Here is a 20,840-nt window from a genome sequence, read left to right on the forward strand (position 1 = left end):
TAATTGTCAATCATGTATTTCCATTGCATGGATATCAAAACAAGATTTAACAAAATAATCACATTTTCAATAAATAATCAATAATAAAATTCACAATTGCACATTATGTACAAGAGAACATTGGCAAGTAATAAAATAAATATTACACATAAAAAAGGAAGCAGTAATACTGAATTTTAAATCACTAGATGTTAAACATTTCTTAGCTCTTTGAAGCTTAGGGCTATGACTTGTTCATAAAACACTGCTCCTAGTACACCACTGCGTTACTCACATACCTATCCATTCATTTAGCTTTACATATTTACACACACACACAAACACACACACACACACACACACACACACACAGAGAGTAGATTTAAACCAACATAGACATAAAGAGAGAGAAGGAGTGGAGGGAGGGGAGATGCTTGGAGGGAGAGTAGGGTAGACAAAGCAAAGTATCACAAGATGCACCATAATCTCTTTGTCTTGCTGCACAACACTTTTTAACATTCTGAAAATTCCACAGCTTAGGATCACGATCTTAAAAACCAGCAACCACTCCATTGCGCCTGAAGTCTGAATTTGCGTAAATTTTCCCACCAGACACAGCAATCCCAGTTGCTGTTGATCCACCGACAGCAAATTCTTGTACATCATGGCCAATTGCAGTGAGGCCTTTGATGACATTCTGCAAATTAATTAAATAATTCAGAAAATAAATGTCAGAGCCCAAAATAATATTAACATTCTAAGTGTAGATGTAAAATTCATAATCAGTCATAACAGACAAAGTAAAGAGTGTGTGTGGGGCTACTTATTTACCTGCAAACAGTGTGAGGTGACTTTTGTACTGTTAGTTACATCACAATAGTACAAATAATTACTTTTGATTCTTGAGAATTCACTACTTGTATAAAAACATATGCTGCCTGACAAAAAAAGTGAAGCACCCAGAAGACATGGTCACATTCAAATGCAACTCTGTACAGGTATGCACCATTGGTGGGTATGTATGTTGGAATTTGCTGTGACTGCTATAATGTCCACCACAGTGTATCAGTTTTGTTACCAGGCCTGGTAGAGTACATAAGGACTGTGAACAGTGTCAGATGTTGAGTGACCACTGTGAAGTACACAGAGATGAAGCATACTAGTGTGACACAACATGGTTTTCCATTTGGTCAGCTGATTGAATCCTGCAATATCCAGATTTGTGGCACATTAAGATGTGACAGTGGCCCGATGTTGGACTCCAGGACAATGTGAGGGAAGGAATACTCATTGTCAAGGTTCCAGTCAACCACATCTGACCACGACCATGACAAGGAGGATCACCAAATTCTGCACCAAGCACACGGCAATTCCTTCATGTCAGTGCCTGCCATCTAAGAACAAGTAACAGACTCCCTGTGACATTTTGTGTCATTCCACAACATTGGTTGGAGACTAACAGCACCTGGGCTTGGGAATTACTATTCCATGCATAGGCTGCTGCTGTTAACAACATAACACAAATGGCAGTGTTCGGAGCGTTGCCAAAGAATGGTGTCATATTGTATTCAGTCAATGATTCGTGGTTCTGCACTAGCCCAGATGACGAGAGTATGACGATGACCTATGGAGAGGTCCCATTCTTCCAATGTTTTGGAGATGCACAGTGCTATTTCTTCTGGTGTCATGATGTGAGGAGCCATCAGGTAAGACTTCGGACCAAGGCTGGTAGTGACTATGGGGACTCTGATGGCACAATGGAACTCAGCAGACAACCGGCAGCTTCACGTGTTACCTCTCATACGACAGCATTGCGGTTCCATTTTTCAACAGGACAATGCGCATCCACATATGGCACATGACTCTATGAACTGTATGCATCATGTTAAGGTAATTCCAAGGTTGGCAAAATCCCCAACTCTGTCCCCTAGAGAGTGATAGAATGTGTGTGGGTCCAGCTTGGATGTCAACTTTGTCCCAGTGCCAGAATCCAGGATATCAAGGATGGTATAATGTGATATTGATAAGTGTGCTTATTCTGCCAAGTTCTTTGTAAATTGGAATCGGTTTAGTAATCACTGAAATAATATCACATACTGTCTCAACACTTGAATTTTCAATTAATTTCCTCCTACGCCTATAGATGCTTCACTTCTTATGTCAGAGAGTGCAGTTGTAAAATTTCAGACAGAATTACTGGCCAGTGCAGTTGTACTGCCAACAGACACACATAAAAATACATGGCAGTATCTGAGCTCTCCAAAGGCTATTGGGGGCACTAAATATTTCACCTCACTGGCCAAGGCAGTGTTTGGCAAGCACCATGACAGGCAGCAGAAAGTCTTGCCATGTGCAGGTGGGTGTTATCTTTCTGAAATGTATGCCCAGGATGGCTGCCATGAAGGGCAACACAACAGGGCATAGAATATCATCGATGTACCACTGCACTGTAAGAGTGATAAGGATGGCAGCTAAATTGGTCCCGCTATGAAAAGAGATGGCGCCGGGCCATATCACAGGCAACAGTCATGTTGGTATCCCACCACTGTCCAGGGCATCTCAAAACACGTTTCAATGGGAATCACACTGATGGGAGTAGAATTGTCTTCTGTGATGAGTTCCAGTTAGAACTGAGCCCCAATGACTGACAAAGACATGTTTGGAGACTCCTCAGACAGCAGTGGTACATCAACCTGACTGCCACACACCATATGGCCTGACAATCAGGAGTAACAGTCTGGAGCACCATAAATTTTCATAGCAGCACCACCACTTTGGTTGTCATCCATGGCACCGTAACAGGACAGCACTACATCAATGATATTCTATTCCCTGTTCTGTTACCCGTCATGGCAAGCCATCCTGGGCTTACATTTCAGAAGGATAATGCCCACCCATACACGGTGACAGTTTCTACTGCTTGGATGTCTTGTTTTCTTTGTAGAAAGCATCTTTCTAAATGGGGAATCTTTTATGTGACTTGGATGCTTGCAGTTTTTAAGTTTTGCATCTTACACAGCAAAAAATATTAAAATTTGTTGATTATCATTTAATTTATACTCACCTCCTCAAACCCTTCTTCATATTGAAGTGCCATGGGAAATAATTGATGATGAATTCGCCTGTGATCAATAGCTTCCTTTATAGTTTTATTGAACCATAGGCTATACATAGAGACCTGTAAATACATTCTACTGTAGTAGCATAATGATTTGTAATTATTGGTATATGTCTGCATGTTCTTTACAGCAAGAAATTAATTAAATGTGGAAATACCAGTGCTGTCCCTGATGTAATTTTAGTTCCACCAGCTGCCCCAGTAACAAGTTGTACATCTCCACTGCCATTGACAAAAATTGCGGGTGTCATGGATGAAAGTGGTCTTTTCCCTGGCTGAATAAAATTGGCTGGCGATGGAGGAATTCCAAACGCATTGGTAATGTTTGGTGCAGAGAAATCATCCATCTCATCATTAAGGATGATACCTGTAGATTTTGATACAACCTTTGCACCAAATCTGCGAAAAATATGAGAATTTTATCGGTTTACAAAGAGCAACCACAAAAAATAAATAAATGCACATTAATTCTTTCATCACAGTCCATTGATCACTTCAAGGAGACTCTTCACCGCATTTGAATAAATTAAGTGCTACAGAAACTAATCCTGCATGTTATATTAATAATCCACTATCATAAATTGCAATATTCTGTTTGCACTTACACAGGTTATAAATTAATATGTTCTCATGTGATACAGACGCAAAGTTGAGGAAAATGCAGAATTGAGGAAAATATTAAAATCCTCAAAACAGGAGCAAAAACATGTAGTTGGCATATATTATTGAAAATCGTTATTCTCACCAATACATTGTATAAGATATGTGTAAGTGAAGGAAATTTAATGTACAATGCAATGTTTACACGATAATTTGTGGTAATGAATTTCAGCAGTGCTTAAAAAATCACAGATGTGTAACAGCAAGTAAAAGTTTGTCAAAAAATTGAAATTGGTATCAGGAGACAAGGTAATTAAGCTATTTTCTGATGTAATTAAGCTATTTTCTGACTTGCTACAACCACAAATTGCTCATTAAAACACACATTTTTGAGAGATCTTTCCTTTGTGCTCACCCTGAAAAAAGGAGAAATTGATTAATTTCATAGTTTTCAGTTTACTCCATCATGTAAGCTATAAATTTTTTCTGTTTTCGAGGTGAACATAAAATGAAAGAACCCTGAGAACTGTGTGTTTTAAGGTATAATTTGTGGCAGTAGTGTGTCATTTAAAGTTAGATATGATCTTTTAGATCTAGGTGAGGACAAACATTTCGAACTTTCAGCTGTTGAAATAATAGGACCTGGCATAGCAAAAAAAATTAGTCATATTTTGTGTGTACCGCTCTCCCAGTGGAGACATTGATATATTCTTCTCAAAACTGAATCAAAGCTTAGACAAGGTTTCTGGACCAAAAGCAAATGTAATTATCTGTGGTGCCTTAAACATTAATATGATGAAGCCTGATAAGGCTAGCAACATATATGTGAATATTCTAAGCTGTTATGGAATATCCTCCCTTGTTAATTGTCCAACTAGAATAATGAAAGAATCCTCTTCATCTATAGATCATGTAGCTACAGATATTGATAGTAAAAAATGTCATATTGTTGTCCAAAACCTGGGCCTATCAGACCACCTCTGCCAGATCTTAAAAACTAACATTCATGTAGAAACTCCTCCTAAACTTTGTACATACAAAAGAATGTTTTCCAAATCAGCACTGTATCAGTTTAAATCCCAGCTAGAATATGAAGATTGGAGGGAAGTCTATGCAGAAACCAATGCAAATCAGAAATTTATCAAGTTCATGTCAATTTTTAAACTCAGATTTGAAGAGATGTTTCCCAAAACTCTTTATCAAATTAAAACTACAAAGAGAAATCAATGGGTGACTACAGGTATCAAAAAATCCTCAGAAACTCTTAGATATCTCAACTCCATAAAAAATAATCAATCTAACCCAGAAGTTCTGCAATTCTAAAAAAGTACAGGAAAATATACAGAAAGGTGTTGCTAGCCGCAAAAAAAACTGTCAAACAACAAAATATTACTTGAAGCTGAAAACAAGAGCAAAGCAGCCTGGAACATCGTCAAACAGGAAACATCTAACTCTGCTAAAAAGGACCTCAATTCATATATTAAAAACAAAGATGTACCAGTAGGTAACCCTAAAAAAATTAGCTGATTTTGTAAACTCATATTTCAGTAGTATTGCAAAAAAATTACAGCAGATATTTCCAGATACGTATGATTTACCTACTCAGAACCAGCCAACAAACTCAATGGTCCTCTTGCCAACTACAGAAAGGGAAGTGGCACTAGTAGTACACCAACTAAAAAACAAAACTTCAGTAGGACTTGATGAAATCCCAGTCTGCGTAATTAAAGATTGTATAGACTCCATAAAGGGCCCATTAACAGACATAATTAATGAATCTTTCGAATCTGAATACTTTCCGGAGTACCTAAAACAAGCAAAAGTTATACCTATCCTTAAAAACGGAGATGTGGCAAATGTAGAGAACTACAGGCCGATCTCTATACTGTCTATCATTTCTAAAATAATAGAAATACTAGTCAAAAAGAGACTGCTAAATTACCTGAATAAATATAATCTTCTTTCCAATGACCAATTTGGTTTTAGGCCCGGAAAAGGCACACAATCTGCTATAGCACAGTTCACTAAAGTAATTTTAGAAGCACTGGACAAAGGTGAAAATGTAAGTGGTATCTTTTTAGACTTTTCCAAGGCCTTTGATACAGTTGATCACAAAATCTTACTTCATAAATTAGGGCAAATAGGAATAAGAGGTGTGACAAAGTAGTGGTTCAAATCATACTTGGAAAACAGAGTTCAACGAGTTGAGATATTGCAAGTTTCAAACAATTCCCTTATAAAACACCTGTCTGACCCAGAAAATGTGAATATAGGCGTCCCACAGGGAAGTGTATTAGGCCCAATATTGTTTCTTATATTCATTAACGACTTCCCACAAAGTATCAGACATGGAGAAAAAATACTTTTTGCTGATGACAGCAACATAGTAATAACAGGTGAAAATCCAACACAACTGTCAGAAAGAGCAAACGAGGCTCTCAATGATGTCCACAACTGGTCTTTAAAAAAGAAAGTAACCCTAAATGTAAAGAAAACTAACTATATTAACTTCCAATTGAACAAAAAACACAATGCCACTAGAATAAAAGTTAATAATAATGAATTAGAATGTGTAACAAGTACCAAATTCTTAGGGATGAATGTAGACAGCCAACTGAAATGGACAAACCATGTCAACATTTTGGCAAAGAAATTATCCGCAGCATGCTATGCTGTTAGAATCCTTGCACCGGTATGCAATAATACCTGTCTTAAAATAACATATTACGGATATTTACACTCAGTCCTCAGCTATGGGATCATGTTTTGGGGAACAAGTGCCAGTAACATACAAACTGTGTTCAAAGTACAAAAAAGAGCCATAAGGATAATAACAAACAGCAACAACAGGGCCCACTGTCTAGAATTATTTAGAAAGCTAGGCATTCTAACTGTTTCTTGTGAGTATATCTTTCAGAACATAATGTTCATTACGAAAAATCTCAACATGTACAACACAAACAGCCCAATACATGACCATGAAACAAGAGCTTGTCACCACCTCCATCTAGATAGAAAGAACAAGGCAAAGACGCAAAAAAGTATATTTTATAATGGGATAAAACTGTATAACAAATTACCACAAGAAATTAAAGAAATAAATGAGCCCCTCACTTTCAGACAAAAGCTTAAAACCTTTTTAGTAAGTAAAAGTTATTATACTGTAAAAGAATATTTAACATAGATGTAGATAATTAGCAACATATGACATTATCACCAAAATATTATGTAATTATAAATATGTGTATGACTAGTTATAAAAACTACACAAAATATGAGAAACCTGTTTCATTGTAAATGTAAATGTGTGCTCATGTGTTGTAAACTGACGACATCCATACAATATTTATTGTTCCACGGATGAATAAATAAATAAATAAATGGCTCAGTTACTTCATACATCATTAGCAAAAGTGATTGTCTTTTCAATTGTATACTCTACAGTACTACTAGTGGCAAGATCCGCTTTTTTTTCTAATAGGACTATTACAAGATGTAAAATTTTGAATTTCTTTCTTGTTTGTTTATGGACTTGCAATTTGGTTATGTCAGTTGATGTTATGAGTGTTTGTGTTGGTAAAATTGCTACTTAGGAGGAGAAGAATGAAATTCTCACACCAACTTTGATTTATAAATTCTATGCCTGTTTATATTTTATAATCCAGTACTTTAGGAATTTTGAATGTTTCATAGGCTAAGGTCTGTAAACTTATTAAGTGTGTTAGTGTGCTGTGGTGACTGTGCTGACTATTGAGTGACATAACAAGTATAAGAGCTCACTAGCAGGAAATGGCAGTTTCCTTGATTCTGACTGAGCATATCATTCGAAACTCAGTGCTTGAATTTGAAAGGTTGAGCATTGATCTTATTGCTGAATTCAGTACATCAGAAATACATGCAAAAAGATGAGACTGCGTTATAAGTAGCATAAAGAAAGGTGGCGGCTGGACGCCTTTGTGACTTATTGGTTTGGTATTGAATACTTTGTGTTGACAGTCTTGTTATTCCATTGATGCTGAAACCTAGCAATAGTTGTATCATAACTGCATGGTGAAGCTAAACATTGCAAGATGTGTTGGCTACTGTGATCATGGATTATGTCACAATTTCCTCTCCCATGTCCCCCCCCCCCCCTCCTTTCTTGAAATGGCCTAAAATATTCCCTTAGCTCTGCCACCAAACTGTGGCGCAATTCATCTGCCTTTTTTACCACTTATAACTCGTTCAGTCCCATCAAATGTCAATGGCAAGAAAACAAATGAAGTCAAGTGAGATATTGAATGAGAATGTAGAATTGAGTAAACCTTATTAGGAAGAAACATAAAATCAGGGAATTTTTAGCATTGATCTTATGGGTTTTTCACAGGAGCTACGAATTTATGGCATAGAATTGTGAATAATGTAAACTCCAAGATTGTAAAATCAAAGTTCCACTGTATGACATATGTGCAGAATTTTGCAGCTGAAATTCAATTTTATTGCACAATGAATGAAAACATTACTATTGAGCTGAAGTGCAAAGTTTCAAACAAAGAAAGCTTTTTTATCATCTAATGACAAAAAATTGCAGTTGAACCCTAGGACGATTGCACACATAGTATCCGCTACCCTTCATCACTGCAAATATTTAACAAGTCACCAACATCATCTGTTTCAAGCATCAGGCCCTTGGACCTGCTGTGAACCTTACATTTCATTGACTGTTGCTCTCTCGATCTAATCTCCAATGTGCCCACTCTAAAGAAGCCTTTAAGCTGATGCTTGCACAGTGATCTTCATAAGTGTACATCTATCATCCACTCTACATTAGATCTCAACTTCTGGCAATATTACACAATATTATTATGTAGGCTGTAAATGTTAAGTGATTACTATGTATCTCTGTCTCACAATCTGCCTCCTCTAGTTACTCCAGTAATCAATGAAAGGAACTGAATTTCAAAAAAACATGGATTCTATTTTTCTTTTCTGGAAAGGAAGCTTATCCTGCACAATATTCATTAGGTTGATAAGAGTAATCCTTAGTTACTAACTTTAAATTATCCTGTGATGCTGACCATATCCAAATGGTAATAAATAAAAATATCCAATAAGTAATTATAGAAACATGTAAAGAGAGAAAGTAGAGCAACTGAAGCGACACATTCATGAGATACTAGATCTGTGTTTGTATAACATTACATTCAGATTTAGCTCAACTATGATTAATGTAAATGTTCTCAAATGAAATAATGAGAAGAGGGCAACACGTGGAAAAAGAAAGTATTTTTGCTGAGTTTTCTGACTACTGTTTTTCACATAAATCTATTTTTCTACTCCTGAGTGAACATGTTAATTCATTCATTTTATTTAAAACAGCCTGTCTAGGAGGAAAACCTTCATTGACGTGGAATGAGTCAAAGTATACATTAACAATAGAGAAACAACTCTTAGAAACCCAACCTGTTCACTGTATTAACAATGAACTGCCACTCTCCACTCAATACTGGGTGTTTTTAAAATGAATATCAGAGTTTAAGACTGTGTAACATTTATTATATCCAACATACAATTATAAATAATACATCAAATGAAAGATCAACTCAAACAGTTTTTCTTACAAGTGCTCAATGTGAGCATAATTTGTATACAGCACACGTCAAGTCGACAGGTGAGTTCTTCCGAAACTTGATTATTTTACATGGAATAATTGTTGCAACAACTACTTCAGTCCTGTTTCTTAAGTCTGGTGGACCAGCTGGTAGCAGAGGTACATATCCATGATCCTTTATGAAACCACAAGATAAAAATCACATGGGATCAGATTGGGTGCGTGTGGAGGCCATGCGAAACTATCTCTGTCATGCAGCCCCTTGTGGCCAGCTCAGTGGCCAGGTATAGTGTTGTTTAACCAATCAAATACTGAGTTATGCCAGTGAGGCAGGGCACCATCTTGTTGCCAAATAAAATCCTGTGGTTCAACTTCTTACAATTCAGGAAATAGCCATAGTTCTAGCACATCAAGATAAGAAACACCAATTACAGTTGTTTCAATAAAAAGAAAGACCCATAAACTTTCTGCTGAAATGTGGCAAAATAAATAAATAAAAAATCGACATTCAATTTATGGGAGTCTTGTTGGAACTGTACCATTCTGTGGGAATTTGCTGACCCCCAGATGCCCACATTATGTGTGTTCGCACTTCCATTTAGGTGAAATGTTGACTCATCACAGAGTGACACGATCCAGAGAATCATCACCACATAACAACATTTTGTTTGAAAAGCTGGCATCTAAACTGTAGTCTGTAGGCTTTAGAGGTTGTAAAGCCTTAAGACCCAACATTGACTTTAAAACACCCACTTCTATTTAGGTTTCCCCCTGAAAGTTATCATGAAATATGCTACCATAGAAAAAGCTGCTAAGCCCCAGTTATATCAAATAGCCTCTACTGGTGGATGAATATTTACTTTACTTTACATTGAAAGCTTATGTACTATATGTATAAAGATTAAATTTGATTTCATTTTTTGAACTGATCCCAGAAATCATGTTCTGCGTTGTCACATATTCACATATGGACATGGAACAAGTCACAAATTAAAATTTGGATAAATATTATAATTAACTCTTAATAAGAAAAGTAAGTTACATTTATAGAATGAAGTGAATTAGCTATGAGCTTAAGAAAATATTTCAACTTTGTTGTATTAGACGGCCATTCATAAATTATTTTGCCTTATAGAAACGGTCTTTTGAAGGAATGTTTTTACATTTTCTCTGAATCACTACCTATTAGACTTGAAGCTTGTTGTATAGAAGAACTCCTATGTAAGTACACTGCTGTGTCCTTTATGTAGCCATTAATAGCTATAGATTTGTCATTAGAATCATGGATCTGATGACATGGATTATTTTATCGTTTGCAAAAATATGTAAATTTTCCTGAATAAAACACACTGTTGGGTGAAAATAAATAAAAGACACTGGCAGAATATTGAGCATCAGAAATATATATTTTGTGGTGAATGAGAGAGACATGTGTCTCATTATCTTGGCTATTCTCTTTTGCATAACAAATACCTCTTTCTAAGACACTCCAAAGTGGAATGTGATATGGAGTACTGACTGTACTAGTGCAAGTTACGAACATTTTAGTGTTTTGATGTTACAGACATTACTCAGGACATTAAATGCATAGGACAAACTGCTCAGTCTATTTACTAACCTTTTTTATGTATTCCCCACCGTAAACTGTCATCAGTCCACACTCTATGAAGTTTAGTGATTACCTCTTGGTTTTTAGGCACATTTTCAAACTTGACTTTCTCTCTCTGTGATAAAATTGTATGTTATGGGCTAAAATTTGTATACTCAGTTTTGTCATTATTCGGTAACAGTCTGTTCGTGTTTAACAAACTTGTAGATTCTATCATAAACCATTTATGGAACTCATTAAAACAGTGTAACACAGTGATTTGAGTACAGGTTATTGGTGTCATCAGCAAGCATAACTGGTAGGTCTTTCTGAATGCTTTGGAGCAGAACATTGATAAACCTGTCAGGCCTTAGGTCTAGCAGTACAGTGCATGCCTGGAAACTGAAAGGTTGTCACAATGTTATGTAATCCAAACTAAATTGTATTTAATAATTAATGTTAAAAATGTAAGTTATCTTGATGTTGTCTATTGCTCTATGAGCTGAATGACAATAAAATTTGATTGATTGATTGATTAACATTGATTTTTTCAGTCTGTCTTTAACCGAGCCATCACCTGCTAATGATGTAATGATTCACTAAAAATGCCACATGTTTCTGATTCTACATTACACTGTAGGTCCCTTTCCAATCGCTGGATAACTGTGGTAGGTTAGGGACCCACAATTTGCCAGTGACATCCAGTTGAAAGACTTATACCAGACCATTAAGCCACATGAGGTTATTAATTGTTATTATTGATAAATATAATAAACAGAAGTGGTCCAAGTGTGGAATTGTAAGGAATGCCTTGTCTTATAGCTTGCTCCTGTGACTGACTGTCTACTTCCAACTCTTACTCTAAAGTCTCTATGCTGTCAAATGAAAACTGATACCCACCACAATGGTACCATGGAATTTAGTTCCATTCAAAAGCAGTCACCACATGCCTTAAGACGATTATCCCACTGGGTGTTTCCTGTTTTGTAGAACATGGTCAGCCAGTGATGGATCCACAACAGCAAACACCCTTGCACTTCCTTGTTCAACGGAAACTGATGTCCATACATATCTTTCTTCAGGTTGCCAAAGATGTGAAAATCACATGGTGAAAGATCCAGGCTGTGTGGAGGATGTTGCAGTGTTACCCAAACAAATTGCTGAAGTGTAGCCTTTGTCCATGGCAATTTGAGGGGTGGGCATTATTGTGCAACAGGATGGATTTGTCTGACAGCATTCCAAAGGCCCGGTGGCAAATTGAAAAGCCAACAATGGAAACATCCCACTTTTCCACCACCAAAGAATTCCAAAGCTGTTCACGCAAGTTCCAGTAAGGTTGGTATACACTGCAACATCCCCCTCACAGCCTGGATCTTTCACAGTGGGATTTTCACACCTCTGGGGACTTGAAGACTGACCTGCATGAATGTCAGTTTCAGTTGGATGAGGAAGTGCAAGAGTGGATGGAGTTGTGGATCCATCACCAGCTGACTGCATTCTATGTGACAAGAACGAAAAAGAAAGTTTGTTACAAATGTTTCTAAAGTGTTCCAACATTAGCACTAGTTGTAATGCAATATCAATATTTGAAGAAAAGGAACACACCAATAGATGAGGTTTTGGTAGAAGTTATTAAAACTGGTGGGTACTCGTAGAATTATTAAGAGAATGTCTATGAAAGGAGGCAACTCCACAGAATTGGAAAAAAATTGTAATAACATGCAATATGCTGTAATTAGACCTCTCCATAAAACTGGAGGTGCTATATGCACCTTAACTATTCTCCTCCTCATGCCATTAACAATATTTGTTTCTGAAAAAGACTGTATAACATGGTACTGGAAATCCTTAGACACCTGGTCAGGATGCAGGAGCCTAGAGACTTGTTGCAATTTCCTTTAAGTTGCAAAGAAATGTATTTAACACCAGTGAGGTGTTACTCCTGTATTTGTCAGAGCATTTCTGTGCCAACTTCCTGTGACACTTGTAGACAATTTGATTATTTGGCACAAGATTATTTTGAGTCCTGTTGGGCCATGATTCAGCACAAAAACTAATTTAGTTCATTTTATGTGTATACTGTAAGTACAATTTTTCCCATTTTTCTGTTACTGTAACAACAGTTGTAGAATATACAAAATGCCAGACACATGTGCAGCCATTACAGTTGAGACTGTTGCTGCTTTATTGGAATAAGTAATGAAGTACTGCCAGTTAATGCTGACCAGAAAGAATGCAGTGAGGAATTACATAGGCAAGAAGAAGTATTGCAGAGCATTCAACAGAAAGTAAAATAGGTGTTGAAAAGAATGTAGGATGTAACCGTGTTTATTAATGATTTTATAGCTATCACAAAATTGAATAATTGGTCAGAAAAGAACAATTGGGAGTGGGGCTAAAACATATGGGATGTAGCATGAAACACTTGGTAAGACAGAAACTTTCCAGCAGTTTGCTAATGACCTGTGTCAGTGCCACCAGAAACAGAATGTCACATGATTCCTCAGGGAATAATTTAATAGTTTGGCACAGAAGCACAGTAAATCATTGGGATTCTTCTTCGATAGTGCCCAGGAGATAAATGCAGAAACATAACAGCTAATGTGAAGTGCATCTGCTGATGGACTCATCCTGTATAAAGTAGAGGACAGAGCTCTCAGTCTCTTTTTATGGGTTATCCACATTGTCATGTCATGCAGAGTCAGGGTGAAGAATCCATCTGAGAATGTCTGGATGTAAGGGCCATCTTCAGGATCAGTGTCTTGAATCAGAGTGCTAAAAATGTGGACAAGTCAGACATAAATCATAGGACTGTAAAAATAAGAAACAGGAAATGCAAATGGAATCCACTGCATGATGGAAAGCATTCCCAGCAGGACATAATACTGCACAGACATATGCAGAGATGGAATGCTGCTTGTTAGGCTTAGTATAGAGCAAGGAACATGAGATTGTAGTAGACTCAGGTGTGTGCACATGCAGTCATTAGTCTGGGCCCCTTAGGCAGGAAGATACTTAGCTCTCCACATAACATATTATATGAGGTAGGTGACAATGATGTGAAGTCATTAGTGACAACAGTGCTTGACTTTAGCATTGGAGGCTAGAGTTTTTGTGGACACAGGGAAGTGTTGTCACATTTTGGTGAAGGGTATTCTGCAATTCTCGAACTAGACGTCCTTGGTAAATGTCATGCTAAAATTATGTTTTAGGGAGAAATTTTGTTTCCACTGGGAACAATAATACCAAGTAAGGCAATGACACAAGATGCACTTATGCAGGTGCTGCCAACTGAACTGCGAACACATATTCTAAGGATTGGTTCTCATGTTAATATACCATCAGGCACAAGAAGTTAGTTTGGATTCCTGTAGGTACCTATTTACCACAAGAAGTACCTATTTACCACAAGAAGTATTGTGTGTGGTAGAGCCACTACAGAGTATTGAAGAATTGCATAAAATGCATTGGCTTGCTTCCAGAAGTGTACTGCATATTATTAATATAAATGGTGAGTTTATAGTTCCTGTTAGCCTACATAATTTTGGCGTGGTTGGTGTTAGTCTGCCAAAGAGCTTAAAAAGGCTTTTGATGAGGAATATATTGACCCATGTGATGACCAAAGCCACAAACAAACTTCTAAAAAAGTGAATCACTTACAAGGGAGTGCCTGATAAGCATTGGAAGCTTTACTACTAAAATTCATGGATTTGCTGAATACAGATGGCACAATAGTAGTGTCACCTGTCATACAGCACTGGATACCCTCATGCAACAATATTTAGGTCTACAGGCCACCATACCATGTCCTAAAGCATCTGCGGCTGTTCTACATCTACATCCATACTACGCAAGCCACCTGACGATGTGTGGCAGAGGGTACCTTGAGTTCCTCTATCAGTTCTTGCTTCTGTTCCAGTCGCATATTGTTTGTGGGAAGAAAGATTGTCGGTATGCCTCTGTGTGAGCTCTAATCACTCTGATTTTATCCTCATGGTCTCTTCGTGAGATATACGTAAGAGGGAGCAATATACTGCTTGACTCCTCGGTGAAGGTATGTTCTTGAAACTTCAACAAAAGCCCATAGTGAGCTACTGTGCACCTCTCTTGCAGAGTCTTCCACTGGAGTTTTTCTATCATCTAAGTAATGCTTTCGTGATTAGTAGATGCTTACTAAATGATCCTGTAACGAAGCGCACTGCTCTCCATTGGATCTTCTCGATCTCTTCTATCAACCCTATCTGGTATGGATCCCACACTGGTGAGCAATATTCAAGTAGTGGGCAAACAAGTGTACTGTAACCCACTTCCTTTGTTTTCGGACTGCACTTCCTTATGATTCTTCCAATGAATCTCAGTCTGGCATCTGCTTTACCGACGATTAATTTTATATGGTCATTCCATTTCAAATCACTCCTAATGCGTACTCTCACATAATTTATGGAATTAACTGCTTCCAGTTGCTGACCTGTTATATTGTAGCTAAATGATGAAGGATCTTTCTTTCTATGTATTCGCAGCACATTACACTTGTCTACATTGAGATTCAATTGCCATTCCCTCAACGATGCGTCAATTCATTGCAGATCCTCCTGCATTTCAGTATAATTTACCATTGTTACAACCTCTCGATATACTACAGCATCATCCGCAAAAAGCCTCAGTGAACTTCCGATGTTATCTACAAGGTCATTTATATATATTGTGAATAGCAATGGTCCTACAAGACTCCCCTGCGGCACACCTGAAATCCCTCTTACTTCAGAAGACTACCCTCCATTGAGAATGACATGCTGCGTTCTGTTATCTAGGAACTCTTCAATCCAATCATACAATTGGTCTGATAGTCCATATGCTCTTATTTTGTTCATTAAACGACTGTGGGGAACTGTATCAAACGCCTTGTGGAAGTCAAGAAACACAGCATTTACCTGGGAACCCGTGTCTATGGCCCTCTGAGTCTCGTGGATGAATAGCGCAAGCTAGATTTCCCATGATCGTCTTTGTCAAAACCCATGCTGATTCCTACAGAGTAGATTTCTGGTCTCCAGAAAAGTCATTACACTTTAACATAATACATGTCCAAAATTCTAGAACAGATCAACATTAGAGATATAGGTCTATAGTTCTGCACATCTGTTTGATGTCACTTCTTGAAAACGGGGATGACCTGTGCCCTTTTCCAATCCTTTGGAATGCTATGTTCTTCTAGAGACCTATGGTACACTGCTGCAAGCAAGGGGGGCAAGTTCCTTCACGTACTCTGTGTAAAATTGAACTGGTATCCCATCAGGTCCAGCAGCCTTTCCTCTTTTGAGTGATTTTAATTGTTTTTCTATCCCTCTGTCATCTATTTCAATATCTGCCATTTTGTCACCTGTGCGATAATCTAGAGAAGGAACTACAGTGCAGTCTTTCTCTGTGAAACAGATTTAGAAAAAGACATTTAGTATTTCGGCCTTTAGTCTGTCATCCTCTGTTCCAGTACAATTTTGGTCACAGAGTGTCTGGACATTTTGTTTTGATCCACCTACCGCTTTGACATAAGACCAAAATTTCTTAGGATTTTCTGCCAAGTCAGTACATAAACCTTTACTTTTGAATTCACTGAAGGCCTCTTGCATAGCCCTCCGCACACTACATTTTGCTTCATATAAGTTTTGTTTGTCTGCAAGGCTTTGGCTATGTTTATGTTCGTTGTGAAGTTCCCTTTGTTTCCGTAGCAGTTTTCTAGCTTGGTTGTTGTACCACAGTGGCTCTTTTCCATCTCTTACAATCTTGCTTGGCACGTACTCATCTAATGCATATTGTATGATGGTTTTGAATTTTGTCCACTGATCCTAAACACTATCTGTACTTGAGATAAAACTTTTGTGATGAGCCGTCAAGTACTGTTAAATCTGTATTTTGTCATTTTTGCTGAACAGAAAAATCTTCCTACATTTTTAATATTTCTATTTATGGCTGAAATCACTGATGCTGTAACCACTTTATGATTGCTGATTCCCTGTTCTGTGTTAACTGTTTCAAATAGTTCGGGTCTGTTTGTCACCAGAAGGTCTAATATGTTATTGCCATGAGTCAGTTCTCTGTTTAAATGCTCAAGGTAGTTTTCAGATAATGCACTTAAAAAAATTTCACTGGATTCTTTGTCCCTGCCACCTGTTATGAACGTTTGAGTCTCCCATTCTATATCTGGTAAATTAAAATCTCCAGCCAAAACTATAACATGATCGGGAAATCTACTTGAAATATTTTCCAAATTTTCCTTCAGATGTTCTGCCACAACAGCCGCTGAGCCAGGGGGCCTATAGAGACATCCAATTTCCATGTTTGAGCCTGCTTTAACTGTGACCTTCAGAATTCATTGATCATCAAGCAGCAGAAGGAATAATAGAACATAATGATTGTCAATGGAGTGCAAATGCCATCATTGTTCCAAAAAACTACCGTATAGTACTACGAAAAACAGATTCTATTGCAATTCCCATTACTTGAACACAAAAACTGCCACTGATGTGTATTACATCCACAATATTACAGATACATTGGACAACTTATGCCAAGGCAGGTGTTCTTCAGTGATGGACTATGAACAGCATATATGTCACTCAGCATGGGTAAATGCCTTTTTATACAGATGGAATTTAACTACTCCATGCATGTAATTATTGGGTGACTTCTTGACACCATAAACAACAATTCAGTTACAGTAGAACCTCATTAATCCAACCTCAGATGGTTCCTGCTTGGTCCAACTGTCCCTGTTTGTTTGCATGACTCATCATCTGCGAGATAGATCACTAGGCCATTGATTGTTGATAGGTGTAGTAGTTCGATGAGTTTTAGTATGAAATAACTTCTTTATAACTCAGTCAATAAAGGTTATTGGGTATGTATTTGTTTTATAAATTAATGACAGTGTTCCTTTTTCACATTAATGTGGGTGAAACTACAGTGTGGCATCAAATGAACATAAACACATGACGCTGTCTTTGGCTGAGAAATTTAAATTGCTTGAAAGATTAGATAAGCCTAGCCTCTTCAAAACACAGCAAGTGAGGTGGGAATTGGTGTAACAACTGTTAAATACTGGAGAAAAAAATAGGAAAACTCTTGAAAGCCATAAAAATCAAGATTGATGATGAGAAGGGACTGAAAATACCCAAGACTTTGCAGAAGCCTAAAAGTGAAATTCTAGATAATGCTTTGAGGGCCCAGTTTAGCAGAAGAGAAAGCACTGATATTGCATGAAAAATTAATGGAAGAAATGAAAATGAAAGGTTTACCATGAATGAAGGCTGGTTACATTGGCGGAAAAAAAGACATGGCAATCAAAATGTAATTATTTCCAGGGAGATGCTGTCTGCTGATGAAACAGCTGTCAATTAATTTGTTCTGAAAACTGAAAACTTAATTAAAGTGCTTAATCTGACCAAGTGCATAACTTTGCCATGTCTGGCTTAAACTACAAAATATTCGCTACAAAAACTTTGTTGCAAAAAATGATTCTGTAACAGTTACAAAACTTGCTTAAGATAGAATAACTACTGCTCTCTATAGTGATGCTAATGGCAATCACAAGATACTGTGTCATTGTGTTATAGATCAATAAAAGCATTCCTCTGATAACCAGAATGAGATTTTCACTCTGCAGTGGAGTGTGCGCTGATATGAAACTTCCTGGCAGATTAAAACTGTGTGCCCGACCGAGACTCAAACTCTGGACCTTTGCCTTTCGCGGGCAAGTGCTCTACCAACTGAGCTACCGAAGCACGACTCATGCCCGGTCCTCACAGCTTTTATTCCTCTGATAATCTGACCCTTTTCATGTTCCAGCCATTCTCCCAGCCCCTTGGGGGACAGATTATTGAGGTTCTACTGTGCAATCACTCATAGTCCTACATAATTATTATCAAAATTTCATCAGGAATTCTGCTGAAATTGCGAACAATTGAATCATTTATTAAGGCAAGGTATAAAATTTGGGTGGGCGACAGAGTGCTGTAATGGGACACCCTCCTCTAACATTACCTCTCTTTAACAGAAGTAACTGATACCAAAGATATTTTTGAATCTTGTATAGGTGAACATTATCCCAGATATTTAACTAAATGAATTTCATAAGATTTTGTATATGATGTATTATATTTCAGGCTAAAATCTATAAAAAGAAATTACTTTATTACAATAGATATGTATTAACTCTGTATGTACAGTTAAAATCACTCTTCTTTTAGAAACATTTGAAATTATGAAATATGTGGCATACTTAAAATTCCTATTATTAATTGCATAATCTGACAATATTTATTAAATTTATTTCTGGACTCATTTATAAAATAATGATATATCTTGGTGAGGATTGTTCTTATGTCAAGAAAGTTTGTAAACTCTTTTTGTTTTGTAAACTCTTTGGAATATAGTTAGTACCACAGAATGAGTGAGTAGTGGGCAAGCCTCTGATGGAATCTGATGTGTTTTTATGTTTAGCAACAACAATGTAAATTTCTTTATTAAAGTGGAGATTGTAAAGACAGTGTGACATAGAAAAATGGGATAAAATAAAAAAGTCATAGAAACAGGAACTATGCAGAAGGCTTACTTCATCAGTTATCATGTCATCTGGAACCCACAAATTCAAAAATTACAGCCTCAAGAATCTACCCCTAGACATGACGAACTACAGTCAACAATGAGAAAATAAAGATAAGTTAAAATGTTTATTTGTAAATCTTACTCCACAAAGCTTAGTAAAATAAGTTAATTATTGTGAAGAAACTGAAACTCTACTGGTGATTCAGATTCAGATTCAGATTCTTTATTAGTCATTCAGCATTGTTACATGCAATAGACTTCGTCAGTTCACTTAACCTATTAATTTTACAAAATAAATTTTTACATATTTAAGTTGATATTGGGCATTTCTAAAAATTCTTCTAATGAATAGAATGGATTAGTTAACAAGAAGTTATGAACATTATCTTTAAATAATTTGTCAGGCTTGATTGACCCATTTTTAGACAATTTGTTATATATTTTAATTGCCATATACTTATGACTATTGTTAGTTTTAGCTAATATATTTTGTGGCAACAGCAGAGAAGTACACGTTCTTGTATAGTAGCCATGCCATTCATTTGTTATTACAGTGTCAAACAGCATTTGAAACATCAAAACAAGTATTGATATCAGATCCAGTACTGATATTTCCTTATTCTCATGTGATCCCAGCAGCAGAGCAGTTGGTTGAATTTTGAGTTAAAAGGTAGATGATAAAGAACACCCAGGAGCTTATGCATCCAGACAACTGAATAGGGTGGAAGAGAACTACTCCATTACAGAAAAGGAGATGTTAGCAGTTATTTACAGAATCAACTATTTTCGCTGCCATTTGTATGATCAACTAATTTGATTGTTGGGATTAAAATATCCTTCTAGAAGACTGATGAGATGGACACTCAAACTGAATGAATTCGACTATGAAGTTATTCATAAACTTGGTAACAAGCATACAACTGCAGATACTATAAGTCAAAAAAAAAAAAAAAAAAAAAAAAAAAAAAATTGAAATTGTAGTGCTGTAAACACAAGCCAAGAATGTGGCTGAATGGCAAAAGGCATAAGCATCTGTCATAGGCTATCAGAGATTTGGGTCACAGCTTTATTTCTTGATGCATGATTGCTTACTCTGCAGATCAATGAACAGACCACACATGATAGTTCTGGCGCATTCAGGGATGAGATTTTTAAAAAGTGCATCACCACATTTTAGCAAATCATGGCAGTCACAGAACAATGGATAGATAAGTCGCAGAGAAATTCTGATAAAGACTAGGAGACTTGATGTGGAATAATATGTGAAAGACTGCACACCATGTGTGCAGGGGGCTAACCTTAGTCCTCATAAAATTATGTTACAAAGGTTACTGGATGCATCGAAACCTTTTGAAATGGTTGTACTA

General features: G+C 36.9%; 1 protein-coding gene across 3 annotated transcripts in view; it reads right to left on the bottom strand.

The window, feature by feature from the left end:
* Positions 1–20,840, bottom strand: part of LOC126241393 (scoloptoxin SSD14-like) — a 483,336-nt gene continuing 462,496 nt past the window's right edge. For all 3 annotated transcript variants that reach the window (XM_049948003.1, XM_049948004.1, XM_049948002.1), the window contains 3 exons: positions 3,256–3,496; positions 3,044–3,157; positions 1–676 (listed from right to left, as the gene is read on the bottom strand). In XM_049948003.1, coding sequence (XP_049803960.1) covers positions 530–676; positions 3,044–3,157; positions 3,256–3,496 — 502 coding nt within the window. In that variant the 3' untranslated portion in view covers positions 1–529. The remainder of the gene's footprint in view (positions 677–3,043; positions 3,158–3,255; positions 3,497–20,840) is intronic.

Source organism: Schistocerca nitens, chromosome 1, assembly GCF_023898315.1.
Source record: "Schistocerca nitens isolate TAMUIC-IGC-003100 chromosome 1, iqSchNite1.1, whole genome shotgun sequence".
Lineage (NCBI taxonomy): Eukaryota > Metazoa > Arthropoda > Insecta > Orthoptera > Acrididae > Schistocerca > Schistocerca nitens.